At 43.9% G+C, this 17,499-nt stretch overlaps 2 protein-coding genes across 5 annotated transcripts in view; one reads left to right on the top strand and one right to left on the bottom strand.

The window, feature by feature from the left end:
- Positions 1–17,035, bottom strand: part of YDJC (YdjC chitooligosaccharide deacetylase homolog) — a 66,148-nt gene extending 49,113 nt beyond the window's left edge. The window contains exon 1 of one of the 3 annotated variants that reach the window (XM_044990507.1): positions 16,472–17,021. The gene's annotated coding sequence lies outside the window, so the exon portion shown is untranslated. Of the gene's footprint in view, positions 1–11,809; positions 11,826–16,471 lie in introns of those variants that run through there. The other 2 variants (XM_044990509.1, XR_006573964.1) reach the window with 2 other exon arrangements.
- CCDC116 (coiled-coil domain containing 116) lies at positions 1,062–12,891 on the top strand. Of its 2 annotated transcripts, none has more exons than XM_044990505.1 (5): positions 1,062–1,335; positions 1,929–2,071; positions 3,650–4,255; positions 7,341–8,195; positions 11,846–12,891. In XM_044990505.1, exons 2-5 carry the CDS (start codon positions 2,012–2,014, stop codon positions 12,884–12,886), a joined length of 2,562 nt encoding a protein of 853 aa, XP_044846440.1. In that variant the 5' UTR covers positions 1,062–1,335; positions 1,929–2,011; the 3' UTR covers positions 12,887–12,891. The 2 variants fall into 2 exon arrangements, with proteins under 2 accessions (XP_044846440.1, XP_044846439.1); XM_044990504.1 differs by having other exon boundaries at positions 1,893–2,071.
- Positions 17,036–17,499: the final 464 nt, after the last annotated feature.

The following is a 17,499-nucleotide window of genomic DNA, read 5'->3' as shown; positions in this document are numbered from 1 at the left end:
CTCTTGGTTGAATTGTGGCATGGTAACTAGAGGCCACCAATTCATTTCCTATGCCCACCCAATCCTTGCTCTTGGTGGGACTGCTCAAAAGGAGGCCAGTTGTCACACTCTGTTTTGTGATAAAGGCAGTTGTCTGCAAGGAACTGGATTGCAACCATAGGGACCAACTTTTCCCGGCGCCGGTGGGTGCGCAACCCCCCACCTTGCCCCTGGCCCCGCCCTGACTCCACCCCTGCCCTGCCCCCTCCCCGCCCCCATTCCAACCCCTTCCCCAAAGTCCCCACCCCAACTCCACCCCCCTCCCTGCCCCTATTGGACTCCTCCAAATCCCCACCCCGGCCCTGCCTCTTCCCCGAGTGCGCCGCATTCCCCCTCCTCCCCCCTCCCGCCCTGCACTTGCCACCGCAAAACAGCTGTTTCATGGCGGCAAGCGCTGGAAGCTAGGGGGAGAAGCGGGGACGCCACACACTCAGGGGAGGAGGAGGTGAGCTGGGGCGGGGTGGCGCAGGGAGCTTGGCTGTGGTGGGTGCAGCGCATCCACCAATTTTTCCCCATGGGTGCTCCAGCCCTGGAGCACCCACGGAGTCAGCACCTATGATTGCAACCATGAAGTCCTTTCACATAGGCTTCCATAACAAATATGTCTTCAAGTCCTCATGTAGGTCATTATCTGGTAATGACTTTTGGTCCCTAACAAATCAAACCTAATTTGAAACAGCATCTGAGAGGTGAAAGGCTCCATATTACCCTGAGCCATTCACTTTCCTCAGGTTAACTTCCTAGTCTCACATGGTGGGGGCCCCCAAGGATCAGGCCCTATATCATTTATCTTTGGACATATTTACAAACTTTTAATGCACAACTATGCATCCTTTCATTTTATGCAGAGCATTCTTTATGATTTCTGGAGAATATTAAAGAGGGATGATTGTTAGGATCAGTGAAATGAGAGCTTGGAACTGCTTTTTCACCAGCCAGGTCATGCTATGTAAATGAATGGAATCCTCTATGCAAATGCACAGAAACCACTATGCAAATGCATGGAATCTTTTGCACAAACAAACAGAATCTCCTGCATAACAATCACTGGGGAAGACTGCTTGGAAGAGAGGGTGGGGTTGTGATGTGCTTAACTCTCTGACTTCCATCTGACCCTTTCAAGTCAGGTTTCTCCCTCATGGTTGCAAGGTCTCGTCCACTGAAACTCTGCTGACTTCAGAATTAGGCACTTTCTATATTCAAATCTTATGGCACTGAAAGAAACCATAAGAAACCAAAGTCCTGGATACCACACTCTCTAATTGCCCGGATAGTTCAGCCTTTACGAAAGTAGCTGTAAGTATTAAACACAGCTGGAAGGAGTAAATCTGTTTGCCAGAACCTGGGAATGGGTGACAAGGGATGGATCACTTGATGATTATCTGTTCTGTTCATTCCCTCGAAAGCATGTGGCAATGGCCACTGTCAGAAGACAGGACACTGGGCTAGATGGACCTTTGGTCTGCTCCAGTATCACCATTCTTATGTTCTTATCTGCTGGTAAGAAATGACCTCTAGCAATTAAATATTTGATGGCATTTTGATGTTTTAAATATGCTATAAGGGGCTAACTTCTGGGGTACACTGAGGTAAATCCAGAATGGCTTCAATTATTCTCTCACTGTTTTATTGCCCTGGTGACAAATTCATCTGATCTAGAAATGTGCTTGGATTTTCTTTTAGACTTTCTCCTGAGGTACTTCTAAGGCTTTTGGCTGGGATGAGTGTGCAGAGGGAGATGGCGGGGGTTATTTGACAGATGGTGTGAAATCCTGGCCCCACTGCAGCAAAACTGCCACTGACTTAAATAGGGTCAGGATTTCACCAGTGATGTGTATCTCTTATCCCTCGAGAGCCCTTCTGTGTGGATATTATGAAACTCTTTCCAGAGCCTTGTGCAGCTGCAGCAGGAAGAGGAAGAAGAGGGAGCTGCAGGCAGGAGAGGAGGGAGAGTCGCTGTCCTTTCAGCACCATGGTGGGCCGCTACTACTCAGGCTATTTGGCAGATGATGAAGATCTTCAAGGAGCCCAGGTGAGAAACAGAGAAAGAGAAAACATCCCCTTAGCTTGCATTTCTAGGGACACATCCTGCCATGGGTCTACACAATGGGTGTTGTGGGAGCACACTGGGATCGGGATTTCATTATTTAAACTAATCACACTGCAGACAGCAGTGACTCTGGGCCTGCAACATTTTCCTACCTGGAGTCACCCCAATAACCTTTTATTTCCAATCCCACGGGAAAGATTTCTGGTCCTTCCCATCTACCTTATACATCCATTCCCACCCCACAGATTTTATCTTTGTCCCCTCACTGCACTAATACTCCCAAGTATCCTTCATACACACACCTTGCTCCTCATACACCTCACCTGCCCCCCACTTACCCATCCACCCATCACACTCACATACACAACATCCTCACTGCTCCACATGTGCAAGTCATCCTTCCCTGCCAGTTTACCCCCTCACCCACCTCAATCCCCACGGCCACTTGCACTGCCCACACTGGCACACCTTATCCTCAGACACACACAGCAGATGCCCCTGCCCTCTCACACACCATCCAGACATACCTTAGTACCTCCCAGTGGACCTCATCTTCACTCCCTATACACACCAGTATCACATACATGCTCCTTGCCCCCTCTCCCTGCCACCCTGCACACACTAGAGACAGCCTGACTTGCTCTTTGGGCCTGGTTCTCCACTCACTGAGACTGGTGTAGATCAACTGTAACGCCCGTGAAGTTGCAGTGGTGTGAAAAAGGTGTAAGAGGAGGAGAATCGGGCCTATATTTTGCCCGTGATATTTCTGTTCTGCTTGCTGTAGGTAAAACATATGTTTTGGGCAGGGGGGCAGTGTGGGAGGAGAGAGACGACAAGTAGCTTTAGTAATGAACAGGCTGGTTATTACAGCTCATCACAATGTCTATATTAATGCTTCCTCAGCTGAGTGAGATGGTTTCCTCTTTTGGACTTATATAAACTTGCAACAATCCCCATTAATGCATCAATTTCGACACTTGGGCTTTCCACACCTGCAGCCAATTCCAGGGTCACATTCCAAGATGTTCACCAGAAATAATGTTTAACCTTCTTTCCTTGCAAAGTGAATATTAGAATCACAACAGTTAGAGCTAGCAAACGAAAGTGTCAAGCACAGAGACAGGCGATTTGGGTTCTCTGGTCCCAGCTCTGCTACTGACTCACTGTGTGAGCTAAGTCACTTAACCGCTCTGTGCCTCAGTTTCCTCATTTGTAAAATCGGGGTGATAAAACATTCCTCTCTCATGGGCTATTGTGAGGTTACAGTCACTCATGCTTGTAAAATCTAGAGATCATGGATGGAAAGCACCAGAAAAGTGAAAAGTATTCTTAAATGATTATTCTCTTATTAATCAAAGATTTACTAAATAATCTACTCCTTCCTCCTCCACATGCAGGATTATTCCAAAATTAGTGTAATTTCTCGTGCTTTACTATGGAGTTACAATAGTGACTCTACAGTTAAGACTGCAAAAGCCAATCTAGTTTTTCACAGTCTCAAGCAACGAGGCTTCAGATCTTCCCAGTCTCCTCATTAATGACATTCCCAGCTTTGCTTAGTTACAGAGAGACAAATCGTCAAACAAGCCAACTGTCTCCCAAGTGAGAAAAACATATGACTGGAAAGCCCTGCTGAGACCAGCTTCTCCCTGTGGATGCCACAATCCAACCGTAACACCAGATGTTACGGCTTTTAGCACATTTGAGACTGACACTAAAGTGGAGAAAAAAGGGAAGCAGGATGATCCCATCTCTAATGTCCATGGGGCTGCACAGGATTTCTCCAATTTTGTGGACTTCTTGGTCGACATGGATGCATTGGACAGCCTCCAGCAAACCATGGAAGAGGCAATCCGGAAAATAAGGGAAGTAATAATGGAGGATGAAGAGGGTTTACTTGATTTCAAAGAGGATGTCAGTTCTAGTCCAGAAAGTGAGTCTTTGACCATCTCCTGTCGAAAGCAGTGTTTCAGCTCAAGTCATTATTCCTCCACATCCAGCTCAGAGGAAGACTGGAAAGAATGTTTCAAAAGCAAGGCCGGGGATAAGATGGGCAGTGAAACCAAACTCCAGAATCAGTGCATGCTGGATAAGTTTGTAGCTCAAGCCCCAAAGAAAGAAACAAGGAAGAGGATGGAAGAAGTGGCTGGGATAGTCCACACAAAGGTATTTCTACTCCTCTCTTCTAATTCTCTGGGCACTAGGACTCTTCTCCGTAAGATTAAAGTAGGAAAGAAAGTACTCCCAATTTTTATTTGACACTACTTTTATAGTATCGTAGACATACACAAGCAGCAAAATTCTGCCCTTACCAGTAGGTGCCTCACTGGCAGGGGAAGAGAGAAGGATCTGTGCCCACTGTTTACTCAGTGCAAGAGTCATTCTGCAAGAGGGTGATGAAATGGCTCAGGGCAGGCAGCTTCCAAGCACATACTTTTCCTCCTTTTCATACACAGCTGGGGTAGCACATGCCAAAGAGCATGTATGCTCACCAGCGTGGGACTTGGCCATGCCATCTAGTCACCAGATCATGTCCCATGAGGCCTGTGCTGTGCTTGCCTGTGCAGACAAACTCCTCCACCCTAGTGCTCTACGGCATGCTAGCTGCTTTGTAGAGGTAGGAGGTAAGAGGTTTCTTATGCCCTGTTCCCCCACCCCCAAGCTAGGTTACTCATGCAGCACAGCACTGGATTTGACCCATAATCTATCAGATACCTAATTCATATGCATTTATAATTGTCTGTGTATCTACTTTGCCTTTTGTATGCACCAGTGCTGTGAACACACATGCAACTGCACTAACTGCACATACAAATTATGGTACAAATGCACACATGTTTTTGTGTACACATGCAGTTGTGACTACTTGCCATAAAAGCAAGGCAATTCCAAGTTCCATCTGAAATTTCATCCTGAACTTTCTCCTTTGGGCTTCACATTAATCTACCATAAAGAAATTCAGGGAGTTTGTGTCCCCCTGTTTGATGGGCATTGCATTATGTAGGCACAATATGGTGAGTTAAGAATAGCATAGCCATCTCTGAAATTAAACACAATGTAAAAGAATCCAGCTATTAAAAGAGCCATGAATTCTCTGCACCAAAGTTGTGCATTGAAGATACAGGGAAACCTGGTTTATGCCATTAGCCAAGGAACCACCAAAAATCATTGCAGACTAGAGATCTAACAAATGAAGGTACAGAATTGTGATAGAAACTTTAGAAATATTTTACAGTAGTTGCTGACGGGGTTGAGCTGTTTGGAGTGGATGAATTCTGGGTTGTTCCAGGTGTTGAGGGGAGTGTATTCTAGTCATTACAGACCCATCGGCCCCTGTCCCACCAAAACCTGACCACTTTTGACCCTAGTCCCTGCAGCTGCTTCTTGTCCCAGCCCCCCCGCCCCATCCTTGACTCTTCATGCTCGTCTTCCTCCTCCATGCACAGTGTCATGTCTCAGTCCCTGTCCACTCTCCCTCAGCTCCTCAACACAGTCTCCCCCATCACTACCCCAGGCCTGACTCCTCATCCCTCTGTATTCCAGGCAGGCTATTTCCTCCTCCTTCTCCTTGCTGTCTGGGTGACAGCAGGGGGACCACTAAGACCACAAGAGAGAGAGTCTCCCTGCTCTCAGTTCCTATGCCCAGCATTACAGCAGCCCCTGGCTCCCACGAGGAGCAATTGCCAGGAGAGTCCTGCTCACCTCCTGCATCCCTGTGCAAATGGACTGTTTGCAGAATTTAGCTGCTAGACTCTTAACAAGTCTCTGCTTTACTTATGCAAACTGGGATTTTCAGAGACTCATAACTTGGCCAAATTTGGGTGTATTTTCACGGGGACAGCAAAAGGCATGTCCCTGACACCAAGGTCCCCCTTCCCTGGCCAAACTTCAGGTTTCTTCTCCAAAACATGAAGATGCTAGAACTTGTCAATGAAACAGCTGTATTAATTTTCTAATAGGGGCAAAACAGCATATTTTTTCCTAATCTCATTCTGAGAAATGGCTGAATCTTTTTTGTCGAAATTTTCTAAAAATAATTCATCCTGAGGCAGACACCAACCATGGAAAATTTCAGCCTGAATGGTGAAAGTTTGGCAAAATTATAAACCACTGAAAACAGGGTCTTATAATAGAAAACATTGGGCAACCTTACCCACTTTGCTTTCCAGCTTCCAGCCTCACTAAGCACAGTGTGTACTGCCTCATGTCACCACAGAAGGCTCCCTAGTCCTGGCCTGGGCTGCACAGTCATGGAAGGGACTGTGGTCTGCACTACAGATGTGGGCTGCTGCTCATCTCCTGAGCTGGCTTGGGGGCCCTTCCTTTGCTCACATCTGTTGTGGAACTGCAGAGTTCCCCTGGATGAGTGTTCCACTGCTTTTCCCTTCACCACAGTATGCACTTCGAGTAGTCCCAATGAAGCTAACTGGTGCTATAAACTGTAAAATGAGGACATAAATTGGAATTGGGCCAAGAAAGTGGAGTTTGGGTCTGGATCTGATTTACTCTAAAGGTTCAGGTGTGGGCAGCATTGCTAGCCCAATGGTTCAGAAACCATGAATCATGTACCTAAAAATCACATATAATTAATTTGGGATTCTTTTTATTTGCCTTCTGGTTTCTTTAGGGTGTATGTGGGTCACATTTTCAGTCTTTTCTCTACAACCATGATGCTACAAAATTACTTATTTAAAAATATGAAATCTCAACTTCTCCTGTATTCACATGAATCCAGGAGCTGGGGCTTCAAGCATAATACCAAATATCGCAAGATTTGTGATAAAATTGCAAAAGTTGGTAACAGAGCATGAGGCTGAATGAAAGCTGCAGTTCAGGCTTGGATTTTATTGTACTGCTATCTTGCAATTTTAAACCTAAGTGCTGGAAGTCTCATGACAGCAGCTGTTCTCAGAAGAACAATTCCACCCTACATGCAGCCAGTTCATGGGAATGTTCTCATAAGAGTTGTGTTGCATTCAAACAGAAAATAGGTCTCTCTGGTTTTGGATCCATCCCAGAACCAATATTTGAAAAGGACAGGTTCAGATACAAGGATTAAACTCCAGTCTTCCCTGAATTTCACAGGGGTTCAGATTCAAGGACCCATCTCTCAAATCTGAAATGGGATTTGTCTATTGAAACCTTAACTCTTTTCCTTCCTTTGCTAAAATGTCCTAATGCTTCCTTTTGCTTTTATCCATTACATTATTTACTCTTTTCAGATCTTCACCTTCTTTTTGTTCTGTTACAGAGTGTTACAGAAAAATCAGCTGATTATTATTTCCGTCAAGAACACTTTCACATTTGGGCACAATTGGCAAAGTCTTCTGTTGGCCTCCATGAACAACGAGCTACATCAGATTTTTTCTCTAAGATTAAGAAGAAAGATAAGTCTCAGTTTGAGAAAGACTCATCTTTTGATACTAAATACATTGAAAAAGAAATCACAAATGTCCAGAAACGACCCACTCCATCCGATACTGCTCTCTGTTATCCTGGTCAGCAGCCATTTGAACCCCTGGATTTCTTAGAAGAAAATAAATTAGTCTCTGCTCTTCAAGATATTGTAAATCAGGCCATTCTAGAATTATTGAATACAACAAAGAAAGACGGATCCCCTTTATTTAACATGGCCGATGACTCTGGCATTACTGGTGATTCCCAGCCATGTGGTTCTTCACCTGGAAATATAGATGAGTCGACTCAAACAGCTTCAGAAAATGTAGAGGAGGGAAAGACAGAGGAGGAAAAGACAGAGGAGGGAAAGGAATCCAAGTCACAGACAAGAGAGAAGACATTAAAAGAATCTACACAAAAATCAAAACATGGACCACAGTCACTTCATAAATCCAAGTCAAAATCTCCACTTGAGAAACCTCCATCGAAACCAAAATATGTGCCACCCCCACTTCCTAAATCCAAGCCTAGGGCAGTAGAAGAGGCACCTCCACCCAAAGCAAAATATGTACCGCCCCCACTCCCTAAATCCAAGCCTCGTCCACCAGTTGAGAAACCTCCTCCCAAACCGAAATATGTGCCACCCCCACTTCCTAAGCCTAAGCCAAAGAAACCGGCAATGGCAGAAGAGGAACTTTCATTTTCCCAGGTACCTTTGCTTTTTTTAGCTCAACCAAAATGATTTATAATCATATATCTGTAGAATACTTCAGTATTGTTATCATTCCATAGTGCTTGGTGCTGTTTATATCTACTTCATAGTGTATGAGGTCTATTTAAGAATCAGGGATGAATGAACTCATTTTGCCTAATTTCATGCCCACTTGAACAGCGGGGACTCGAAACTCAGATTCAGTCATTATAGGACTGTGTTCAATTTAGGAGAGCTCACAGAGCTCACTATGCAGTCCTCATACTTCAGCCACGCAGGAGCAGAGTTGTGTGAACAACTGATTTTTTGGGTTGCTGGCAGTTCTGAAAAATTGGAAAAAAAAATTATTTGGTGTCAACCCGAAACCAAAACTTGTTGGAATTTTCAGTGAATCAAAAAGTCAGAAAAGTTTTAATTCTGAATTGAACAAAACTCAGCCCCAAACTAAACATTTCATTTAGATTTCAGGCTTTTTTGTTTTAAATAAAGGCAAGGGAAATTTGGAAACAAAGGGCTGGATTTACAAGCGGACTTTGGAGCCATTCACAAAATTGAGGAAATGGTGTTAGTGGTGCCTCCACCCCTTTAACCTTATATCTCAATGCTCAGAGCACTCACTTGGGATGTGGGAGACTCAGTTCCTAATTCCCACTCTGGATCAGGGACTTTGGTAAATGAGATCAGAACCTGGTCCAGGAGAAGGGCAGGAAGCTGCACAGTGTAAATGAAGGGAGGAGTTGGCCTTTGGTGATGATTGTGGTGGCTTTTACTGTCACGTTGGGTTTAATATTAAATGGCTGATTTTCCACTATGAAAATGTTAAACTAGGGCCCTGATTCTGCAAGGAAATGCATGTGGGTAGACTCCTGAGTCTTTTCAGTGTCCCAGTGACTTCAGTGGGACTCTGCATAGGTGCAGGGTCCACCTGGGTGGAGTATCTTGCAGGATCAGGACCTAAATATGCATTTAAGGCTAAATCTTAGTCCCACTAAAGTCAACTGGAGTTTTACCCTGTATCAGGGATTCCCAAACTGTGGTAGGTGGTCTTGTTGGAAGTGATACACTGTAACAGGGTGGTCTGTCCCCTCTAAAAAGTGTGGGGGGAGCTAAGGCCAGGCACCCTTTACTCCATCACATGACCCCTTTAAGGAAAAAGGTTTTCAAGGGAGCGGTAGACTAGCTGGGGAATAGGACCAGGTGTTAATCAGGTAGCTATCACCTTAACATGATAAAACCTTGATGTTAGATGGCTCCCAGGAGGAGACAGCGGGCAGGCCACTTGGAGAGGAGAATTACAGGGGAGCAACAAGTCGGAGTTCAGGTTCCCTGGGATGTGACCTAGAAACAGAAGGGAGACTGAGAAGGACTATGGGGGCCTACACCAAAGGGAAGAAATGAATGAGACCAAGGGAGGTTTAATGGAATGAGGCTGGAACCTGGATACTGTGAGGAAACCTGTTTGAATCACAGCACAGCCCCATGGAGAAGAGCTGTGGAATCCCTTAACCAAGAGGAAAGAATTGTGAGGACAGGAGGAGGAGACATGTAGGAAAGACAATCCAGAGAGAATCCAGAGGCTGTGCACCCACACAGCACCAGAGCTCTCCTGCACTCCAGCTGGAACCACTAACATAAGTCTAACCTCATTAGAGCTAGCCAAGAAATGCTATTCATATCTCGTGACATTTTTTGGGATTTCAAAAATTTTCATATTCCACATCAGGACAAAACTGAGAACTTTCAAACACTCACATAAAACTGTCCCACAACAACAAAGTGAGAAACCTCTGCCTCCGCTCAGATTAGCCAACAGCCTGTGAACAGGGCATTCACCTGTGATGTGCACAACCTAGGTTCAAGTCCCTGGTCTGAATCAGCCAGACCAGGGATTTGTACCTGTATCTTCCACACCCAAGGTGAGTCCCCTGGCCACAGACTATTCAGGGGGTGGGACTTTCTCAATATCGTCAGGTGCAATTGTTCAGCATGGTATAAATCAAATATGCAGTAGAGCAGGGACCTGAACTTGGGTCTCCTACATTTCAAGTGAGTGCCCTTGCCACCAGGTTATCATGAGGTTGGTCTCTCTCTCTGTCTCTGTCTGTCTGGTTTTGACCAGAAATTCCATCCTGGATTTGCAAAATCTTTCCCAGCAAAAGTTTTGTTGAAACTGATATGTTCCCATGGAAAGTTATTTTTATTATTATTATAAGTTTCAGTTTTGACAAACTGGCCTTTTCTGATGAATAATGGTTTTGTCAGAAAATTCCCTACAAGCTTTAAACCTCAAGGTCTCTAACTCTTCCACCCAGACTCCCTCAGGCAAACTGTCTTCTCTTCTAATTTGCCCCAGGCAGATCTCCACCAGCCAAATTCAAAACTTATTTTACTGTGAATCCATAAATACTTACATTAAGCCTATTAAGGCTAAAATGTATGTGCACAAAAAGGAGAAATGTACATGTGGTAAGCACTTCAAACATCAGTGTTTTTAAGGAAGTGTACATATACCAATAGAATTCGGGAACCACTGCACTAGAGTCCAACTGGACCAAGATTTAGCTACCCTTAAGTCAAAATGTCCAAACCTTTCTATATTTTAAGTTAATTAATGTTCATTTACAGTTGATTTTACTCCATTCCCCCTCCTCTTCCTCATAGTCTCTCCTACATACAATGCAAACCCATTAACATTTGAGTCTGAGACGAACTTGGAGTCCATGATTTTTGAAAATAGGTCAAATAAGTTTGTCTGTCCCTACCACAAATGGCTTTTATGCCACATTCTTACAAGAATTAGAAAATATAAAAGGGTTTGTAAAGTCAAAAGGGATTGGGACAGGGAAGGGAGAAGGAGGGGAATCCCTGAATATAATGTAAAATAATGGGACCAAACATATGAACACTTTGACTAAATAGTAGGAGTGATGGTTTCATCTTGAATCCAAATGACAGGCTCATCGCAGCAAAACTACTTCACAGCAGCAGATGAAATGACAATGTCTGAAAACAAATTCTTAGTAATTTTCTAATGTAAATATGTAAAGGAAAGTGTCCTAAGAAGGTACGTAGCATATCACACTCATGCAGATCACAAATGAGCCAGATTTTTAAAGGTGTCCTCACTCCCATTGAAATCAGTGGGAGGTAGGTGCCTCACTTGTGCAAATCCCACCAGGTGCCCATCTGCATCTTTAGGGGCCTAAATACCTTTAAAAATCTGGCCCAATATGTTGCATTCCCCCACCTTCAAATAGCAAAAAGGAAATCAAATACATACAGCAATCAAAACCAAAATTTGGATGATTCCCTTCACATTGGATCTGCTGCAAAATATGCACAGCTGATAGAACAAATGCTATTTGCAGTTAGGCTGGTGGAAATCCAGACTAACTATTCATTTCAATTTACACCTAACAGAGAGCAGAACTTGGCCCAAAGGGCTTGATTCTGCTCTCAAATTGGTATAAATCAAGACTAGCTCTATGGAAATCCATGGAGATATACTAGTGAGTGGCTGCAGAGTTGGGCCCCATAGGTTTAAAACACTGTTAACTTACTAAATTTTACATTTAAAATGTTGCTATTAAATAGACTTTGTAATGACTAACCCTTTTTCCTGTTTTGCTTACTGAAATTATGGATAGTCTACTGGTCGTTTTCTTTCAAGACATCAGTTTTACGGACAGATTTTAAAAACAGATCTATCAGGTGGACACTTGAAAGGCAAGCTTTACAGAAGACAAGAGGAGATTGTTGACTTTCTTGTTGAAAATGCAGCCAAACATGTATTGTACAAGTATAACTATGAAAAGTCATTGTCAGAGAAACTTGGGTTTATTTCAGTTCCTGTAACAAAGGTACTCCTTGAGATAATGTTTGGCTTTAAAAAATTAAAAGGCAGCGGCATAAGGTTATCATCACAGATTGATTGGGCTGAAGTATATCAGCAGGTAAATGCAAAAAGACCCACTAAACCCCAAAAGCTTAGTTCAAAGAGTGGTGACAAAAAAACCGCTCATTCTAAACCAAAAATGATCACTGGCAAGGTAAAATTAATTGAGAAACCCACTGAACAAAACATCTCTTCTCTGCCAGAAATAACTGAAATAGTTCCTCTAAAATTCCCTGATGATATACCACAAAGTGGAGAGGATTTGCAAGGTCTGGATTCTGTTGAAGCCTTAAGACAAATGTCATTTTCTAGAAAGTCTATCATTCCCATTGATAGCCAGAGAAAGTTATCTGCTGTTTTACTGGACACTGAGGGACAGAATTCTATAGAATCTTCTAGGCAATCCTTGTCTTCTCGAAGGGCTAGCATCACCAGTGAGAGCAACAGAAAATCACCGACAGTTTTACCAGACACGGAAGCCCAGGATTCTGTAGAACCTCTTTGGGAAGCCTCATCTTCTAGAAGGACTAGCATCACCAGGGAGAGCAGCCGAAAATCGTCAACTGTTTTACTTGACACTGAAGGCCAGAATTCTGTAGAACCTCTATGGCAAACCTCATCTTCTCGAAGGACTAGTATCATGGAGGGGAGCAATAGAAAATCATCGACTATTTTACCAGACACTGAAGGCCAGAATTCTGTAGAATCTCTAAGGCAATCCTCATTTTCTCAAAGGACTAGCATCACAGGGGACAGCAGCCGAAAATCATCAACTGTTCTCCCCAAAATCTGAAACCCTACCAGTTTAAAATAAAACAAATATATTTGTATTTTATTGTCAAATTTTTTCTATTTATTTACATGTATTGTTAACACACCTGAATACCTATTATCGGCCCCCACTCCACAAATGACATATCTGTTAGGGGGCAGGGAGCTATACATTTCCAAAAATTCTTTGCAATCTACCCTTTCTTCTAACTATATCTAGCTCTCCTTGGGTGATTGACTCCTATTATGATTATTACTATTATTTATTATTTGTGGTACTGCAGTGCTTAGAGCCATAGCTGAGATCAGGGCCTCATTATGATAAATGAAGTGAGATAATAAAATTACGGTACTCAATCTGGAGAAGCATCATTACAACCAGTTTATCAATGTGGGGGAAAAGAAGGCAACAAAGGAAAATAGATGTAGTGAGCCATAGAACAGTTAGGGGAGTAATTTCCTTCTCCCCACTGTAATTTCACTGATTTCAGTGGAATGACTCCTAATTTACACCCACTGACCTCAACAGGCTTTGGATGAGGCTCTGAATGTCTTGCCTCAGATTTAGCAGCAATCTGAGGACTAGAAGCCAAGAGTCCTATCACATTCTTCATGCCCAAGCACTTGTGTATGAAGTGTCATGAGTCCAGCTAAATGGGTACAATTTGGTGAGAGCTGCCTGCCATGTTAGCCTCATTGTCAATTAGTGCTTTTGTCATGCATACTAAACAGAAAGCTCAAAGCTTGTTTCACAAAGACCAATATAATAGAAAGGGAAATCCTCTTGTAAAATACAGTGCTTTGTGCCAGAATACTCCTCGCAAGATACGCCCCGGTATCTTATGGGTCCCTGCACTTCTAATCCATGACTGATTCCTACTGCAAAGTCAATTACGGCCTGATTTTCATGGGTGCTCACTAGCCACAAGTGCAGTGGAAAGAAAGTTGTGAGTGCTTAGTATCTCTGAAAATCAAGACTACAGCCTAAGGACTGTAAGGTTAAGTGACTAAGGGTACGTCTACACTACGGGACTATTCCGAATTTGCATAAACTGGTTTTGTAAAACAGATTGTATAAAATCGAGTGCGCGCGGCCACACTAAACACATTAAATCGGTGGTGTGCGTCCACGGTCCGAGGCTAGCATCGACTTCTGGAGCATTGCACTGTGGGTAGCTATTCCATAGCTATCCCATAGTTCCTGCAGCCTCCCCCGCCCCTTGGAATTTTCGGGTTGAGATCCCAGTGCCTGATGGGGCAAAAATCATTGTCGCGGGTGGTTCTGGGTAAATGTCGTCAGTCACTCCTTCCTCTGGGAAAGCAACGGCAGACAAGCATTTCGCGCCTTTTTTCCCTGGATTGCCCTGGCAGATGCCATAGCATGGCAATCATGGAGCCTGTTTTGCCTTTTGTGACTGTCACCGTACGTGTACTAGATGCCGCTGACAGAGGCTATTCAGCAGCGCTACACAGCAGCATGCTTTTGCTTTTGCATGACAGCAGAGATGGTTACCAGCCATACTGTACCATCTACCAATCCATAAATTGGTAAAAAGATGATCATGGTTACCAGTCCTTTTGCACTGCACCATCTGTTGCTGTCATAAGTGCCCCTGGCTGCTCTTAGCCAGGGGCGCAAAATCCAAAATTGGGAATGACTCCCTGAGTCAATCCCTCCTTTTTGGTATCTAAAAATAGAATCAGTCCTGCCTAGAATATGGGCAAGTGTACTAGAGAACCACTGTATATCAAAACCAGAGAGCACAGCTGCTCTGTGTCAGATCCTGCAGAAATTATGAGCTGTATGCTATTCACAGGGGGTGCTCCTGCAACAACCCCACCTGTTCATTCTGTTCTTCCCCCCGCCTTCCTGGGCTACCATAGCATTGTCCCCCCACTTGTGTGATGACACAGTGACTTGTTAGTGAGAAATGAGTGGAAGGCAGCCTCCAGCTGCTATGATAGTCCAGACAGGACATTAAGCAGTGTGTAGGAGAGGAGCCCAGCATCCCACTCCTAGTCCAGGGGCAACTGAATCTTTTCTTTACACATGAAGGGTGGGGGCTGATGGAGCTCAGCCCCCTGTTGCTATGATGAGGATGGTAACCAGGTGCGTAAATTGCCTAGCTATGCCCTGACCCACCGCGGACACTGTTTTTGACCCTAGAAGCATTTGGAGCTCAGCCAAGAATGCAAATGCTTTTCAGAGACTGCAGGAACTGTGGGATAGCTTGAGTCCTCCAGTCCATGAGCGTCCATTTGATTCTTTGGCTTTCCGTTACGCTTGTCACGCAGCAGTGCGCTGAGTCCCTGCTATGGCATCTGTCTGGAGATTTTTAAAAAATGATTTTGAATTTCGTCTTCTGTAACGGAGCGCTGATAGAACAGATTTGCCTGCCCTTACAGCGATCACGTCCGCATCGTCCATGCAGGAGCTCTTTCTTTATTTTGATTTTTAACTGCATCACCACACGTGCTGATCGGAGCTCCACGCTGGGCAAACAGGAAATATTCAAAAGTTCGCGGGGCTTTTCCTGTCTACCTGGCCACTGCATCCGAGTTCAGATTGCTGTCCAGAGCGGTCAGTGGTGCACCGTGGGATACCGCCCGGAGGCCAATACCGTCGATCTGCGGCCACACTAACCCTAATCCGATATGGTAATACCTATATTAGCGCTACTCCTCTCGTTAGGGAGGAGTACAGAAACCGGTTTAAAGAGCCCTTTATACTGCTATAAAGGGCCTCTTAGTGTGGATGGGTGTGGCGTTAAATCGGTTTTACGCTCCTAAAACTGGTTTAAACGCCTAGTGTAGACCAGGCTTAAGGGCCTAAGGCATTCTAGCTGTTTGCTGGTCTGGTCTGTTATACTGGTTCAGTTTCACTGAGTTTTTTGTTTCATGTGCATAAAAAAAAATAGAAATTATAATGTTCCCCTCCAAGAAGCATATATCTCAATCCCACCCCCATCATATAATTTCAGGGGAGAGTTTACCTGCAGCTCACAGCAGCCTACTAAAAACAACAACAGCTCCTATAGCAATAATGTGGCTGTTAATTGCCATTGTTGTTTGGCACTAATGGGGTTCTTTGTTGGCAACCTTTCTAACCCAATTATGTTTCTAAAGTACAACTGAAACATTGTAGGGAGCACCATATAAACAGTACTAAATGCACTGGGAGATAGTGACCTCCCAGAAAGATAAACAGGTGCCAGCTAAAGCCCCATAGGATTGATTTTCCATGGCTAAAACGGCAACCACAGACATCTGTTTTTCCCTGTTTAAAAAACAGTAACAAAAGTGAGCTGTTGTCTTAGAAGAAGAGGAAAGCCTCTTAGAAGAAACAGAAATAAGGTTTCAAGTGCCAAACAATGCACCATATTCATTTGCATTCTTTTGGGTCAGCCACAAACATCAAGCCATAGAAAATGATTTTCTGATTAACAGAAATGGATATGGTGTGGGGAGCAGGGGTACAGTTGTGGTTGAGGGAGATTTAGGACTGAAGCTTAATTTAATACAGGCAATTTGAACATGCATGAACCAAAAGTCAGAGACACTTCTCTACATATGTCATAGGTTAATATCAACAAGTCAAATAACAAACCTTTGAGTGAAGGAATGAATGAGTTGCATCATGTGGGGAGCAAAGGGCTTGACACATTCAGCATTGGTAGAAAATGGAGTCAGCTGAGTATCTCATGATGCTCTCATTAGCCCAAAGTGGTGATGTGCTGCCCAAACTATCCAGGTCAGGATAACTTAGAGCAGAGCCCCACTTCTGAGCTGTTGCACACATACAATTCCATTCCTGTTTACCTCCTTGTGGCTTGGAGGGTTGGAGACTTTTTGCTCTGTCCCAAGAAAATTATGTTGCCTTCATAGGAGCATTAAATTGGTAGCTTGGCATCCTCTCACCATGCTTCCAGCAGTGAACATGGTATGTTGTACAGGCCCTGTATCCACTATCAGATGCATACCTAAGACAGCCCACATAATAGTTCCCTCAGTGTCACCTCTTGCCCCAGCTGCTCCTGTAGATAAAGTGATGAGAAACACATTCCTCTTCTTTCCAGAACCATGTAAGGAAAGAAAATTTGCTTCAGTCTGCAGAACTGCACTAGGAGTGAAAAAGGATTCATTCATTGTCCCAGTTACTTTCTATATGGAGTACTTTTCTGTTATAGTTGTTATAATTTAATAATTGCTTTATGCTACAATAACTTCATAGTAGCACTTGGGATAAAAAAGTGACATTTCTGCTCCAAAAGCACAGGCACACAATCACTTGAGCTGAATGGAAGTCATTATTAGCTGTTAGCAATATGTTGGCTGTGCCACATGGTTGAGAAGCTGATTTTATCCAGTACAGGGGCAGTGGTACACACACATACTAACCAATCTGTTACAATATTTTGACTTTTCTTTTCAGCCCTGTTAAATGTGGCATTGTGAACGACAAGAGCTATGCGGCAGAGAGGCTCACTTAACTTCTTGAAACTGTTATTTCCAGGATGCCAAGTTATTTAATAGCCCAGTCTCATTGCCAGGTCATTTGAGGGTCCCGTTTTCGCCTTATCATTAGGGCTGGTCAAAAACTTTCCATTTACATTTTTTGCAACTAAAAATTGGGGT

The sequence above is a fragment of the Mauremys mutica genome, chromosome 16 (genome assembly GCF_020497125.1).
Source record: "Mauremys mutica isolate MM-2020 ecotype Southern chromosome 16, ASM2049712v1, whole genome shotgun sequence".
NCBI lineage: Eukaryota > Metazoa > Chordata > Testudines > Geoemydidae > Mauremys > Mauremys mutica.
The sequence above is the reverse complement of the archived record's forward strand: the minus strand, read 5'-3'. Positions and strand labels throughout refer to the sequence as shown.